The sequence below is a fragment of the Sus scrofa genome, chromosome 17 (assembly GCF_054392235.1).
Source record: "Sus scrofa isolate SSC_HxYL_T2T_F1_AM1 chromosome 17, Sscrofa_HxYL_maternal_Yorkshire_Landrace_v2.0, whole genome shotgun sequence".
Lineage (NCBI taxonomy): Eukaryota > Metazoa > Chordata > Mammalia > Artiodactyla > Suidae > Sus > Sus scrofa.
The window spans coordinates 33,473,132-33,489,292 of NC_139399.1; the positions used below are offsets into that span (position 1 = coordinate 33,473,132).

At 49.0% G+C, this 16,161-nt stretch overlaps 1 protein-coding gene and 1 long non-coding RNA gene across 3 annotated transcripts in view; one reads left to right on the top strand and one right to left on the bottom strand.

The window, feature by feature from the left end:
* BANF2 (BANF family member 2) overlaps nt 1-8,097 on the top strand; it is a 36,878-nt gene extending 28,781 nt beyond the window's left edge. Inside the window, exon 3 of the mRNA XM_003134265.4 lies at nt 7,902-8,097. Coding sequence (XP_003134313.1) covers nt 7,902-8,048 — 147 coding nt within the window. The 3' untranslated portion in view covers nt 8,049-8,097. The remainder of the gene's footprint in view (nt 1-7,901) is intronic.
* The window catches only part of LOC110257434 (uncharacterized), a 98,118-nt gene that overhangs the window by 37,415 nt on the left and 44,542 nt on the right, over nt 1-16,161 (bottom strand). The window contains exon 3 of one of the 2 annotated variants that reach the window (XR_014832853.1): nt 3,128-4,695. The exons of the other annotated variant lie outside the window; for it this stretch is intronic. This is a non-coding gene — a long non-coding RNA (uncharacterized LOC110257434). Of the gene's footprint in view, nt 1-3,127; nt 4,696-16,161 lie in introns of those variants that run through there. 2 annotated transcript variants of the gene reach the window in all.

Sequence of the window (16,161 nt, forward strand, 5' to 3'; positions counted from 1 at the left end):
GGCCTGAGCGCGGCAGCCCCCGCCTGAGGCTGGGGGGTCCCCCGGATTTCCTGGCTGAGAGCAGACACCCTCAGGTTCCACCCCTGCTTGTGACAGCTTCCTTGGCCATGTCCTGTGGGTGGTGGCCTTTTCTGTGCCCTTTCCGGGGACCCGCTGGGATGCAGACCCAGGAGGCCACCCTCAGCCCTGCTTGCCTGGGCCCCTCCCTCGGCGGCCCCTGTAACAACAGGATGCTGGAGCCTGGGGAGGTGAGGCACCACCCCGCCCTGGGAGCTGGGAAGTTTTCTGGTGGTCTATTTCCCGTATAGAGCCGTGGCCGTGAACCCAGGCAGGTGTGGAGACACCTTCCCGAGCTCTCACCAGCCTCCAAACCTAGTAACTGCTCCTTGATTCCTTCCCGCATGCAAGTCAAACTTTCATTTCTTCTTCAACAGAAGATGTGCGGTGCTGGGCGGGGTTGCCCCTGTATCTCCCGGCACTTTCCCTGAGCTTTGTCCAGCTGGAACAGCTCTCTGGCTCAGTTTCAGTCCTGATTTTCAAAACTGTAGATTCACCCAAGTCTCAAAAATCAGAAATGTGGCTGCGTTCTCTCTGGGGTTTTTTTGGTGCCTGTCCTTCCCTGGGGCCATCAGCTTCAGCCTGATGATCTAGCTCTTGACCCTCCAGTATAGCGGCCATCAGCCCCTTGTAGCGGTTAAGCACCATCTGAATTGAGATGTGTTATAAATATGAAATACACATGGCTGCATTAAAGACTCAGTACCAAAAAAAAAAAAAAAAAGTAAAGCATCTCATCAATAATTTTTTTTTAATGGTCGCGCCTGCAGCATATGGAAGTTCCCAGGCTAGGGGTCACATCAGAGCTGCACCTGCCAGCCTACACGACAGCCACAGCCACGCCAGATCCACACCGTGTCTGCAACCTACACCACAGCTCACAGCAACACCAGATCCTTAACCCACTGAGTGAGGCCAGGGATTGAACCCACATCCTCATGGATACTAGTCAGATTCTTAAGCCGCTGAGCCACAATGGGAACACCCTCATCAATAATTTTTGTATTGATTACATGTTGAAATGATAGGAATTTAGAAATATGGGAGAAGAGAAAGCATTATTAGAATTCAAGTCATCTGTTTCTATGCCCCTTTTGCTGTGGCTTCTGGGAAACTGAAAATCACACATGTAATTTTGATACATGTAACACATGTAAAAATGACACATCACATGCTGCCTCATGTTAGATTTCTACCGGACGGCACTGGTTCAGATTTAATGGTAGGAGGGCTGCAATGTTGAAAGGAATGACCACAAAAGGGAAAGCACGTCATGACTGAGATGCTCAAAGATTTCCATGCCTGGATCCAGCCCTGCCTTCTACGCGTCTGCACCCCCCCCCCACCCCCGTGCTCCACCAGGCTGTTCGTGAACCACACACACATATGGGGACCACCTTCCTGCAACCCCGGGACCCCTCTCCAAATGGATGTTCGTCCCCTTCATGGCCCCCCTCACACGGCCCTCCCTCCCTAGGAAGCAAGCCCTCCTTCTGCACACCCCCACCCAGCCAAACAGCTACTGTTTCTAAACATTGAGTGATCAATAGACAACTTGCCATCACATCCAAATTGTTGATTGTTTTTCCACGTGTTATATTAGAGTCACGGCTCCCTTTACTGTCCTCTTGCTTCTTCTCTAAAGAAAGGATTGTACTCCTCTTCTCCCTGTGAAAATCCTGCTTGGGGTCGGGGGTGAATTTCCACGCACTCAGTAAATTCAGGGTCACGGCAGTGCCTCATGGGGTGGGTGTGTTACTGTGGGGATAAACACTGGAGTTATTCCAACAGCGTGGAAGTGAGTTGAACATCCTACAGAATCTGGTTTGGCTCAGTGCTCTTTGAAGACCCTACAAAAGCCTAAATCTTCATCCTAAAAGATAGCATGGATGATCAGAGAGGAGTAAATATTCTGGGTGCCCGCGAGCTCCCCAAATCTCTCCCACATCAAAGAACTATCACATGACTGTTCCCTCCATGTCAGGCATTATTCTAAGTGCATTACACTTATTTATTTCATCTAATCATCAAAAAATCCTATCAAGTATATTTTCATCTCTATTTTACCCATGAGCAAACAGGTGCGAGGCAGCCACGTGAATCATTCCAAGTCACGTGAGGTTAGAGAGATGAAATTTGAATCTGGGCAGACAGGCTCTAGGTTGAGCAGCAGGCACTAGACCCTCTGCCTGATGCCCAGGCCCTGCACGGAGCCAGTCACATAAGCTTGGGATCATCTGTGTAGGGTTGCCAGATAAAATTCAACATGCTCGGGGAGTTCCCTGGCGGCTCAGTAGGTTAAGGATCTGGCATTGTCACTGCTGTGGTTCTGATTCTGCTGTGGCATGGGTTCAATCCAGGAACTTCTACATGCCACAGGTGCACCCATTAAATAAAATATTAAATTAAAATAAAAGTAGTGTAAAATAAAATAAAAATACAGCACACTGGGTTAAATTTGAATTCCAGCTAAATAATTTTTTAGTGCATGTCCTAGGGAGGTGGAGAAAGAAAGAGGAAGGGTGCTGGACTGAGCATTTGCACTTCAGACAAGGAGTTTGAAACCAAAAATGACTGGAAGGTACCGAATGTGCGAGTTTGTCGTTGGTCATCAGTGGCCATGAAGGCTGAAGAGTTAACATCCAATTAGAGAAAAAGAGAGAAATTTGTTCATTGCCTAGTGTATGCCTCATGGGTGCTGAAGGGCTGGAAACTTGCAGAGGAAATGTGGAAGCTTGAGAACAAGGGGCTAAGAATATGTATGTCTGTTTGCAAAGGCCAGGTGTCATAGCGAAGACGGAAATTTTTTTTATTCTTCTTTTTTGGCTGCCCCAGGAAATATGGAGTTCCCAGGCCAGGGATCAGTTCTGAGCCTCAGTTGCCACCTATGCCACAGCTGCAGCAATACCAGATCCTTTAACCCACTGTGCCGGGCCAGGGATTGAACCTGTGTCCTGGCACTGCAGAGATGCTGCCCATCCCTTTGCACCACAGTGGGAACTCTGAAGACAGATTCTTTTTTTTTTTTGTCTTTTTAGGTCCTCACCCACAGCATCCCAGGCTAGGGGTCCAATGCGAGCTGTAGCCACCAGTCTATACCACAGCCACAGCAACGCCATATCTGAGCTGTGTCTGCGATGTACACCACAGCTCAGAGCAATGCCAGATCCTTAACCCACTGAGTGGGGCCAAGGATTGAATCCACATCCTCATAGATACTAGTCAGATTTGTTTCCTCTGTGCCACGACGGGAAGACAAATTTTTTTTTTTACTGTTATTTCCCCAGTACAATTTTTTTTCTACTGTACAGCATGGTGACCCAGTTACACATACATGTATACATTCTTTTTTCTCACATTATCATGATTCATCGTAAGTGACTAGACATAGTTCCCAGTGCTACACAGCAAGATCTCATTGCTAATCCATTCCAAAGGCAATAGTTTGCACCTATTAACCCCAAGCTCCCAATCCATCCCACTCCCTCCCTCTCCCGCTTAGCAACCACAAGTCTATTCTCCAAGTCTATGATTTTCTTTTCTGTGGAAAGATTCATTTGCGCCATGTATTAGATTCCAGATATAAGTGATATCATACGGTACTTGTCTTTCCCTTTCGGACTTACTTCACTCAATATGAGAGTCTCTAGTTCCATCCACGTTGTTGCAAATGGCATTATTTTATTCTTTTTTATGGCTGAGTAGTATTCCATTATGTATATATACCACATCTTCCTAATTCAATCATCTGTCATGGACATTTGGGTTGTTTCCATACGAAGACAGAAATTTTAAGTTACCGGACCAGGAGGAGCTACCTAATTTGCAGAGCCCAAAGATGGGAGGCCTCTTGTTCAAATTCATGAAGAATTTCAAGAGGGCAGCAGCAAACAGTGGCCTTTGAGGGCAGGGCATGTGTGTCAGCACGGGTGACACACAAGGGATCCCAACCTTGGGGCAGCTGCAAATATTGCTACCGTTTTGCAAGGAATGTGCATGGCGAACTGGAAACTGGTCCAGACCTGCTCACTGTTGGGACGTGGAGTGGCCACCATCCTGCCATGTAGGCAAAGTCTTCGGTGGGAAGGAACAAACAGCCCTGGCTTCGAGGTGGCCACTGGCCCGGGGGATGGATGACAGGGTTTCTACATCAGTCTGCCTGCAGCCAGATCTTTGTGCTCTGATCCAAGGAGTGCGAGGGTGGCTCCTCTCCTTCCTGTGAGGGGCCCGCTTTCTGGAGCCTGCAGAGACACCCAGAGGGCTTTCTCCCAGCAGGGCCACGAAAGGAGCCCATGACGCCAGCCTCCCCTGGGAGCTGAGGGAAACAGGCTAACTTTTCAGAGACAAAGGAGAGAGGCGAGCGTCAAGTTGCAACTTGGCTCCAGTAGTCACGAGATGAGGCCCTTCTGCTGCAGCATTCCTGGAAAGTTCGCCCCTGGCCCTTCAAGCCACACGTTCCTGGCATCCTGGCTGCTGAGCGTGGCAGGAACATGGAGGCTCTGATTACCAGAGCTGCCGATGCCAGAGGCAGGGCCTCGGGAACGGCAGAGATGCCAGGCCAGGCTGTGGCGGTTGGAGTGTGCAGAATGGGGACGACGAGTACAGGATCTTAACCTCCTCGGTGCTTGGTGACTCTGTCTGGAGAAAGGACGGGGTGATCTGAAGTGAGGATCTGACCGGGTAAAACATCTCAGGGGCCTGGAGCCCATTGTCTGTACTTTCTATGTCACATAGTAAGTGTTACTATCATCATATCACCAGTATTCTCTCTCCTGAGATGAAGTTCTGTGTTTCTAGGTCCTGCTACATGCACCTCCCACACCGACTGCAACATCGGGCTCAATCAACAGTCAATAAATGTTCATTTTTAAATAATAAAAAAAAATCTCCATAGGAGTTCTCATCGTGGCACAGCTGAAATGAATCCAACTAGGAACCATGAGGTTGCGTGTTCGATCCCTGCCCTTGCTCAGTGAGTTAAGGATCTGGTCTTGCCGTGAGCTGTGGTGTAGGTTGCAGATGCGGCTTGGGCTCTGCATTGTTGTGGCTGTAGTGTAGGCTAGCAGCTATAGCTCGATCAGACCCCTAGCCTGGGAACCTCCATATGCCGAGGGTGCGGCCCTAAAAAGCAAAAAAAAAAAAAAAACTCCCTAAAATCACCCATGAAAAGACCAGGAGGCTGATAAAAGTAAAATGAGATCATTCTGAGCCACTACACTGCTTTAAAAAAAAAAAAAAAAAAAAAAAAAAAAAAAAGATGATTAAAGCAGTGGTGTAAAATGACCATGAAATCCTGGCTCTCTTCTTTTTCAACAATTGGATCTGGACTAAAAATAAAAAACCCCAAATTCCAACACTTGGATATATTTTATGGCTGGAATTCAGCTTTTATTTAATTTGTCTTTTACAAAGTACATACCCTTTGGCTAAGATGAAGTTTTGCTTGGTTTTATATAACTGAAAGTACACAGACGCCAGAGGGTTTTCCTGGAGAGGGCCCAGGACTTGAAGCCTAGACACTGGTTCTCATTCATTCTAGGCCCGAAAGCTGCTAAACCAGCCCCGAGAGATGGGCATTGAACCTGACCTTAAATCTCCAGGCTTCCCCGCTCCATGGCCCAGCCAGTCTGTGGTCTGGGATGTCTTTTTCTCCACATGGTCCTTGTCCCTCATCAGAAACAGTGACAAAATAGCATGAGAGGAGTAAAGCTATGTCACAAGGACTCAGAAAACCAGAGAATGCCATAGAACTTTGAATCGTGGGGTATCTAAGCTTTAATGTGTGTCTCGGCCACAGAGACTCTTCAGAGAGAGGAGAGGGGCAAGGTTCAGCATGGTTTATATGTTGTTTTGCTTTGTTTTGTTTTTCTGGCCACATCCCCCAAAAGTGGCATATGGACATTTCTGGGCCAGGGATCAAATCCAAGCTGCGACCCATGCCACAGCTGCGGCAACACCAGATCTTTTTATTTTTTATTTTTTTTATTTTTCCCGCTGTACAGCATGGGGATCAGGTTACTCTTACATGTATACATTTTTTTTCCCCCACCCTTTGTTCTGTTGCAATATGAGTATCTAGACATAGTTCTCAATGCTACTCAGCAGGATCTCCTTGTAAATCTATTCTAAGTTGTATCTGATAAGCCCAAGCTCCCGATCCTTCCCACTCCCTCCCTCTCCCGTCGGGCAGCCACAAGTCTATTCTCCAAGTCCATGATTTTCTTTTCTGGCAACACCAGATCTTCAACCCACTGCACTGGGCCAGGAATCAAACTTTTGCTGCTGCAGAGACAAAGCCAGATAGATATTTAACCCACTGGGCCACAGCGGGAACTCTGGTTTATACTTTTTTATACTCCCCCCATGGGCTCCAGGCTCTGTCTTCTTGGACCAAAAAGGAATTTGCATATTTTGAGGCTCTTGCACTGAATTTACTTACTCCAATTTGCAAAGTGGGGGCAGGGCAGACAACCCCAGAAGATGCAGAAACTGAAGCTCAGGTTTTGCGGTTCTCAGTTCAGGTTCGCTGAGTTGCCTGGCTCACATAGTGGGCTTGTAAAAACAAACTGGGACTCAGGTGCCCTTCACCCGCCAGGCCCACATGCAGTGGTTCTCAATGGAGGGAGATTCTGTGCCCTGGGGGACAGTTGGCAATGCCTGGAGGCGGCTGATTGTCACAATTCAAGGTGGGAGGGTACCACTGGCATCTAGTGGGTAAAGGCCAGGAATGCTGCTAAACTTCCAACGGTGCCTGAGAAGTCTTTGGCTCCCACGCATACTGATCCCAAATGCAATAGTATCAAGGGCTAGAGACCCTGTGCCAGAGCCTTTGAGAAAGTGGTGGGGCGGGAAGCACCTCTAACTCCTGTATGTGTGTGTGCATGTTTTTCTTTTCTTTTTAGGGCCGCACCTGAGGCATATGGATGTTCCCAGGCTAGGAGTCCAATCAGAACTGTAGCTGCCAGCCTACTCCAGGGCAACAGCAACGCGGAATCCGAGCCATGTCTGCAACCTATACCACAGCTCATGGCAATGCTGGATCCTCAACCCACTGAGCGAGGCCTGGGATCGAACCTGCATCCCCATGGATGCCAGTCAGGTTCGTTAACCGCTGAGCCATGATGGGAACTCCTAACTCCTGTGTGTGGGGGGCTTTTTTTTTTTTTTTTTTTTTGTCTTTTTGCTATTTCTTTGGGCTGCTCCCGCGGCATATGGAGGTTCCCAGGCTAGGGGTCGAATCGGAGCTGTAGCCACTGGCCTGCACCAGAGCCACAGCAACGTGGGATCCGAGCCGCATCTGCAACCTACACCACAGCTCACGGCAACGCCGGATCGTTAACCCACTGAGCAAGGGCAGGGATCGAACCCGCAACCTCATGGTTCCTAGTCGGATTCATTAACCACTGCGCCACGACGGGAACTCCCTGTATGTGTTTTAAAGAGAGAGATACTTGGGGCCTGGAGGAAGCGTCAGAGCTACATGAGTCTTGTTCCCAGACCAGTGTTAGAAATGCAGAGTTTCAGGCCTCACCCCAGATGCACTGAGTCAGAACCTACTGTTTAACAAGGTCCCAAGTGATTGGTGTGCCCGTTAAGGTTGAGAAGGACAAGTTCAGATTCATCCCAGGCTGGACAGTCCCCAAAGCCATCTGCAGAGGTGGACGTTTAACTTGACCTCACATCTCAGCCAGGGCCAGTCTCCAAATCCCCTTGGCCTAGGCCAGGGTTTGGGGGATGGCTAGTCTCTCTCGAATCTGACTTGTGCCCCCTCCTTTCTCGAGCATCCTCACGCTGGCGAAGGAAGAGCAGAGAGCTGAGCACCTCTCCCGCCTTCCTCCCTGCAGGCCTACATCCTGTTGGGACAGTTCCTTCTGATGCACAAGAACGAAGCCGAGTTTCAGAAGTGGCTCATTTGCTGCTGTGGGGCCACCGAGTGTGAGGCCCAGGAGAGCTCCAACTGTCTGAAAGAGTGGTGTTCCTGCTTCCTGTAGATCCCCTCCCAGCGCAGCCTCCAGGGTAAATGACGCCTCTGCACCACTACCAGGCTCTGAGTCGTTATTTTTGTTCTACACTTGAATGATACGTGTTCGTTATATAAAGCTATTCGAGAATACAAAGGACAGGAGTCCCTGCGGTGGCTCAGTAGGTTAAGGACCTGATGTCTCTGTGAGGATGCAGGTTCGATCCCTGGCCTTGTTTGGTGGGCTAAGGATCCAGCGTTGCCGCAGTCTGCAGTGCAGTTTGCAGAATCGGCTTAGATCCAGTGTTGTTGTGGCTGTGGTGTAGGCTGGCAGCTCCAGCTCTGATTCCACCCCTATCCTGGGAACCCCCGTATGCCACAGGTGCAGCCATTAAAAAAACAAAAAAATAAAAAAAAAATAAAAGGAGTTCCCGTCGTGGTGCAGCAGAAACAAATCCAACTAGGAACCGTGAGGTTGTGGGTTTGATCCCTGGCCTCGCTCAGTGGGTTAAGGATCTGGCGTTGCTATGAGCTGTGGTGTGGGTCACAGACTCAGCTCGAATCCTGCATTGCTACGTATGTGGCATAGGCTGGCAGCTGCAGCTCTGATTCAACCCCTAGCCTGGGAACCTCCATAGGCCACAGGTGTGGCCCTAAAAAGCAAAAAACAAAAACAAAAACAAAAACAAATCAACCAAAAAAAGAAGCATATAAAATAAAAGAAAAATGGTCCCCAGATGCCATGACCTAGAAACAGTTATAATGCACTTTACACCAGTATCATGGCAACTGTCTCTTAGCATAAATTTATTTTCTTTCTTTCTTTCTTTCTTTTTTTTTTTTTTTTTTTTTTGTCTTTTTAGGGCCGCACCCACAGCATATGGAAGTTCCCAGGCTAGGGGTTGAATCGGAGCTGTAGCTGCTGGCCTACACCACAGCCACAGCAACACTGGTTCTTTAACCCACTGAGTGAAGCCAGGGTTTGAACCCGCAACCTCATGGTTCCTAGTCGGATTGTTTCTGCTGCGCCAAAATAGGAACTCCCTTTTTTTTTAAGCATAAATTTATTTATAGGAATCGATAATTTTTATTTTTAAATGGGAATTCAGTGTTAAGTCAGTGTAGTAGATATTGATTGCTGCATAACAAATGAACCCAAAATGTAGCTGCTTAATGAGAACAATCATTTTGTTTCATTCAGTTTCTCAGGGTAAGGAACGGAGAGCCGCTCAGCTGGGTAGATCTGACTCACGGGTCTCCTGTGAGGCTATAAACTGTGGGCTGGGAAGCAGGTTGGCAGGGGCTGGAGGAGCCACGTCCAGAATGGCTCACTGTTGTGGCGGATGGCCCGAGGCCTCAGCTGCTCTCCATGTGGGCTGTCACGGCGTGGCATCTAGCTTCCCCACATCTAGCTTCCCCAAGAGTGGGTGACCCAAGAGAGCAGGAAGCTGCAGTCTTTCATGACCTAGACTGACTCACATAACAGCCCTTCTGAAGGATGGGCATTCCTTTCCACATCTGCTTCCACGAGCACCATGGCTGTGGGAGGGTGCCATGGTGAATCACACACTGTCTTTCAAAGCCTCTGCCCAAAGGGACACCTGCCACCTACGTTTACATTTCACTGGTCAAAGCAAATCACATGGTCTTAACTCTTGAGAAGCAGGGACCCTTCTGAATTCAGAGGTAGAAATAGTTGGTGACAGTAACAGCGAAGGCCACAGTCATCAGTTAAGTTCATTATTACTTCTCTGAATGCCTCCCATTTTCTCTGAATGCTTCCCAAGTGTTATATTTCCTAAGGATGTAATATGGTTGGGATCGTTCTGTTTGGGGCAGGGTTCTTTTGGCCGTGCCCATGGCATGCCAAAGTTCCAGGGCCAGGGATAGAACCTATACCACAGCTGGAACCAGAGCCACAGCAGTAACAACCCAGATTCTTAACCTGCGGAGCAACCAGGGCACTGCAGGTTGGGATCTTCCTATTGGGGTCTGCCTAACGCTTTTTAGCTCTGCTTCTCCAGCTCTCCCCAAAGAGAGGCCAAAGAGAAGAATTCCAGGTGAGCCAGCTGGTGGTTCCCAAGACCTAAATAGCTCCATCTCCTAAGAGCGCAGGTCTTGGTCACCCAGAGCCTTTCCCTGCCCCCTCCTGCTCACCCACCCCGGAATCCATTTACTGAACTAGTTATGGTATTTAGAAGTCACTCACAGGAGCTCCCTTTGTGGCTCAGTGGTAACAAACCCGACTCGTATCCATGAGGATGCAGGTTCAATCCCTAGCCTTGCTCAGTGGGTCAAGGATCCGGCATTGCCATGAGCTATGGTGTAGGTCACAGATGCAGCTTGGCTCCTGCGTTGCTGTGGCTGTGGCATAGGTGGGCAGCTACAGCTCTGATTTGGCCCCTAGCCTGGGAATTTCCATATGCCGTGGGTGTGGCCCTAAACAGCAAAAAAAAAAAAAAAAAAAAAAAAAAAAAAAAAAAAAAGTCACTCACTACCTAGACAGGAGCTGGCTGGCTCTAGGAAAAGGAAAGAGGGAGATTGCTTTATTCCTCACTTCCTGCTCCTCCAATATTGCTGAAACACACCCTTTTACCCAGGCAGGTGAATAGGATCTGGTAGGAAGGCTAAGGAGCTGAGAAGCCTGGAGGATGGCCCCCAAGAGTGAGAAGCCTCTGGAGGAGGTCCCTAGCACAGATAATGAAGATGTGAGCAGCTGTTCCCTGTGTAGTGTGACGGGGGGGGGGGGGGGGTGTGACGCTTTGCCCCCAAGTCTTCCCAATGCACAGTAGAAATGCTCCCCATCAGCCTTTCATTCCCTTCTATTAATCTTCGTCTCCCTCAAAGGTAAAATTACTGGCGTCTATTCTTCACATCTCCCCTACTTTCCTACCTTTGTCCCGTGATTTTGCAGTCACCCAACTTGAGCAGAGTACCTTCCATTTCCATGATTTACAAGTGGCCAAGGGACTTGCTTTGGCCAATGGGACGAGGAAGAAATGGCAGCATGCCAGTCCTACGTCCATGTGCTCTCTCGTGCCTCTGCCGGCATGGAGAGGAGATCAACCCCCCTGGATGATCGCTGCCCCTTCAGCCTGGGCCCCAGAATGAACCCCAAAGTCACCTGAGCCACGCCTGCAGAAAGGACCCAAGGCCAGACAGACTTGCGGCTGCTGCCAAGCTGCCCAGCTGAGCCCAGATTGGGTCAGCCAGCCCTCAGCAGACACACAGATGGGTGCACACGATAAAGGATTGGAAACTCCCAATGTGGTGCTATGGCATTAGCAGTGTCTCTGCAGTGTCAGGACACAGGTTCAATCTCTGGCCCGGCACAGTGGGTTAAAGGATCCAGCATTGCTGCAGCAGCGGTGGCACAGATCATAACTGCAGATTGGATCTGATCCCTGGCCTGGGACTTCTATATACCATGGGGTGACCGAAAAAGAAAAAAAAAGAATAAATGATTGCTGTTCAAAGCCAATCACATTTGGGACAGTTTGCCAGGCAGCAATGTCTAGCTGACACGTTCCTTCTACTCTAAATGTCCTTACCCTGCCCAGGGCGGGTGGGGTGGGGCGGAGGCATGCTAAAGTTCAACCAAGCCTTTAGATGAGTCTGGGGGCCTAGAGTTGGGGGTGGGGTGGGGTGGGGAGCGGGAGCCCCAGAGCAGCCAGGCATAGCTGTGAATTCCAGCTCTGCCCATCACCGCCTCTTCCTGAATGAGCCATATTGAACCTTACAGGGCCTCAGTTTCCTCATTTGTGAAATGGGGATGGGAAGGTAATTACTGCCTTGCAGGGTGTATGTCAGCTACATGGTACAGGGCAGCTCTGTTCTCAGCTGCCCGCCAGGCCCAGCCTCCCCAGCACGTGGTCATCTTGAGGGTGGCACCTGGGAGAGAATTCCCAGGTTCAAGTTGGGAGCCCAGCTCTCAGCTCATCCGACCTAGTTCAGTTCTGTCCAATGTATTGTACTTGTCCCCATACAAGTATGAGGGGCCACACACTCTGATGGGTGGAGAAGAAAGGACAACCAACAAACACCAGCTTATTTCAGATTTTACTGAGCTCTTATAGGGTCACTTTGGCCCTGATCCCTAAGGCATTTTTGAGGCTGCTCAAGAGGAACAGGCTTGCACGTGCGCTCAGCCTGGTCAAAGGCTCATTTTCCTTTGGCAGGGCAGTTGTTTCAATGATCTGGGGAAAGGTTGGTACCTGAGAACACTTACTAATCGTCTCGGATTTGACCAGCACCTTAAACAGCAGCTGCAGCATCTGCAGGGAAGAGAGCTTGACCCTGACCCTTGGCCCCATATTTGTAGTTTGGTGGCACCTATGACTCAATAAGTGATTCTGATGCATATTTATGGAGTGTCTGAGCATGGTTAGGCATTGTGAGCAAAGCAAGGGAAATAAGTATGAGTTTCTGGGGCTCCAGGAAGCTTACAGCTTGAGGTGATGGGAGAAGGAGGGCAGAACAGCCCATGGTAGGGGGTGTCCTAGTTTAAGCCGCCCCAGAAGCAGACCCTGAGACAAGGGCATGAGAAAAAATGGGGTATTCGGGAGATGCCCCAAAGAAGTGCAGGTGGCAGGGGCGTGGCTGAGGGGAAACAGCCAGTAAAAGTAAAGCCCGACTTTTTTTTTTCTTTTTAGGACCACACATAAAAAGAAAGGCATATGGAAATTCCCAGGCTAGGAATCAAATCGGAGCTACAGCTGCTGGCTTACACCACAGCCACAGCAATGCCAGATCCGAGTTGCATCTGCAACCCACCCTGCAACTTGGTGCATCACTGGATCATTAACCCACTGAGCGAGGCCAGGGATGGAACCCACATTCTCATGGATACTAGTCGGGTTCTTAACCCACTGAGCTACATCAGGAACTCCCAAACTGCCTGCCTCTTTACCACTGTGGGCACCTGACTTCAGCCCTGCCAGGGAACTCCAGATGCCAGGGTAGCTGAATCCATTAATTCACTCCACCATAGGTGTCCAAACACGGCTTATTGATTGTTGGTTGAGGGCTGCTCCCACAGGAAGTTACTTGCTCAGCTTCAAGCGGCCAAGGCTGAGAAGTGCAGGCACCAGTTGCTTGATGTTGGGCCTACCGTGTGTCCTGAGACAGGAACAGCCAGGGCACACTGGCAGGCAGGACACCGATGGCTTCTGCCACAGGGTGGGTTTTGGAGTAGGAGAAGCTCAGCTTTGAAAACAGAATCCACTCCTTACCACCAGTTCTAAGAACTTTGGAAAGTCAACCTTGCAGCCTAGCTGCACATCTGTAAAATGCTAAAAATAATCGTATCTACTCAAAGGTCTGTGTCAAATGCTGCTGATGGGCTGGGGTGGGAGGTGAGGACTGGTAATCAATGTTGGATGGTATTTTCCATGCTGTGCAGAGGATCTCCGGGGACCTTTGCAGGAGATGCAGGAAAGTGGGGGGAAGCATTGCTGGCACTGTGTCCTCAGGTAGGTGACGGGTGGGATCCAGGGCACAGGAGGAAGGGCTGGCCTTGGCTGGGGGCACAGGTTTCCCTCACAGTGGACCATGGAAGAGAAGGAAGAGCAGGCAGGCGGGGCACCATGTGGTGGGAGATTACGGAATTTCTCTTCCTGTAGCCTCTGTTTTCTCACCACAACAGGAAAAAAGATGGCAAGATGTGAATGTGGATGGGGGTGCAGTTAGTTGTCTGGGACAGCAGATGGATAGGTGGGTTTTATAGAAAGAGTCGTTTGTGTAAATAATGTAGATAGATGGTAAATGGGAGATGGCTGGATAGATAGCTGGCTGGCTGGCTGGCTGGTTGGCTGGCTGGCTGGCTGGACAGAATAGATTATATAGACAGACAGACAGAAAGACACACACACACACACACTCAAACAGACTGACGGACAGACATAGCATAATTTGAACTTTTTTTTTTTTTTTTTTTTTATAGCCAGACCTGTGGCCTATGGAAGTTCCCAGGCTAGAGATTCAACATGAGCTGCAGCTGAAGCCTACACTACAGCCAGGGCAACCAGATCCCAACCGCATCTGCGTCCTATTAAGGCATTGCGGGGGCCTTAACTCACTGAGCGAGGCCAGGGATCAAACCCCACATCCTCAGAGAGACAGCATCAGGTCCTTAAGCCGCAGAGCCACAACAGGAACTCCGCCATCATTTGAACTCTTTATCAGTAATTATTACTTTTGTGATCAGAAGAAAAAAGGTTGGAAGACATTTCCATTTTGGAACACAAAGAATAAGAACTCCAAAGACAGGTGGACGGAGGCCCGTGGGACAGACATCCTGAGCGACCACCACCCCATCCCTCCCCTGTTCTCCCATATGGCTGCTCCCACAACCCCAGCTCTATCCTTCTAGACAAAGGGAAAACTCCTCTTAGAATTCTGCATCCTGGAGATTTTGGACCTCCTTTTTCACCCGCCACCCTAGTCTCTTGTTCTCCTTAATTTCCTAAGGTCAAGTTCACCTGGGAGAAATGGAAGATTACTTCTCTTTCTAGATCCATTTCTCCCAGATTCTCCAGAGCTGTGCATTTTTTTTCCCCCTCTGTGATCAATTCTCTGGTTTATTTGAAGGACAAACCTTCCTGCACACACCATACTCTTTTATTGCTTGGCCCAGTCCAGGGACTGAATCTGCTTGGACCAGACTGAGTGGTGGCTATGGCCAGAACTCTTGGGATGAGGCCCCAAGTGGGTCTGAGGCCACAGACAAATCCCTTGACTTGTCTGTGAAATGAGGACAATATCTGATTCTATGTCCTAGCTTTGCTCTGAAGAGAACTCAAAAATAGAAAGGCATTTTAAATGGGAAAAGAGCTGGGGGCATCCTCCAGCAGTGCAGCTCAGCTCCCATTGTTTGCATGTGTTAGTCAGTACCCTCTAGGTTGTGTTGCAACAATAACAGCAACAAAAAACAAGAATGCAGTGGCTCAAAACAACAAAGCTTTTTATCTCACCCACATCATGTGCCCATCTCAGGTCTGGTGGGGATGGTTCTGGGCTCCAGGACCCAGGTCGACAGAGCAGCCCTGTCTGAACATTCAAAGGTTGTGCTTCAGCAGAAAGAGGGCCCTGGGATGTCTACCACCAGAAATTACTTGTGCTGGCTCAGAAGTGACACATCACTTTCACTAACAAATCATTGGCCAAAACACATCATAGAGTCCCACCCAACCCCAAGGGGACCAGGCAGTGCTGACTGCCGACAGAGGGGAGCATGGAAAATTGGGGCAAACATCACAGTTCACGGATTCCACAGAATCCTTCTTGGAAGGGGGGTGTGAAGTTCTCCGAAAGTCCCCGAGGCGTTCCCATTGTGGCTCAGTGGTAACAAACCTGACTAGTAGTATCCATGAGGACGCATGTTCCATCCTTAGTCCCGCTCAGTGGGTTAAGGTCCAGTGCTGCTGTGAGCTGCAGCTTGGATCCTGTGTTGCTGTGGTTGTGGTGTAGGCTAGCAGCTACAGCTCCAATTTGACCCCTAGCCTGGGAATTTCCTTATGCTGCGGGTGCAGCCCTAAAAAAACAAACAAACAAACAAAAAAGTCCCCAAGAAAGCTCTTTTCATGTCATACTTGTCCCTTTTCTTTGTCTGTTTGCAACTTTACTGCCATGGGGAATTTATAGAAGAAAACTCATAACTTACTCCCCCACCCCCGCAAAACCACCATCCACTATTTTATTGTGTTTCTTTCCACTCTTTCTTCACTTGCATAGGTGTAATTTGTCAATAACAGCTTTATTGAAATATATTTCACACATCACAAAATTCACCCTTTTTAAAGCATACAATTCAGTGGCTTTTAGTATATTCACTGGGTTAGGCAGTCATCACTGTGATTTAATTTGGGAATATTTTCATCACCCCAAAAAGAATCCCCATTAGTAGTCCATTAGTGGTCACCCCCTGCCCCCTAGCCAGCCCCTGGCAACCACTAAGCTCCCTTCTGTCTCTAAGGATTTGCCTGTTCTGGACATTTCATATAAATGGAATATGCACTGTGCAGTCTTCTGTGACTGGCTTCTTTCACTGAGCTGAACATGTTCACGGCTCATTCACAGTGTCCATTAACACAAAACAAAACAATGGAGATCCTATCAAACGTCAGTTACCCTGTTTCCTTCATTTA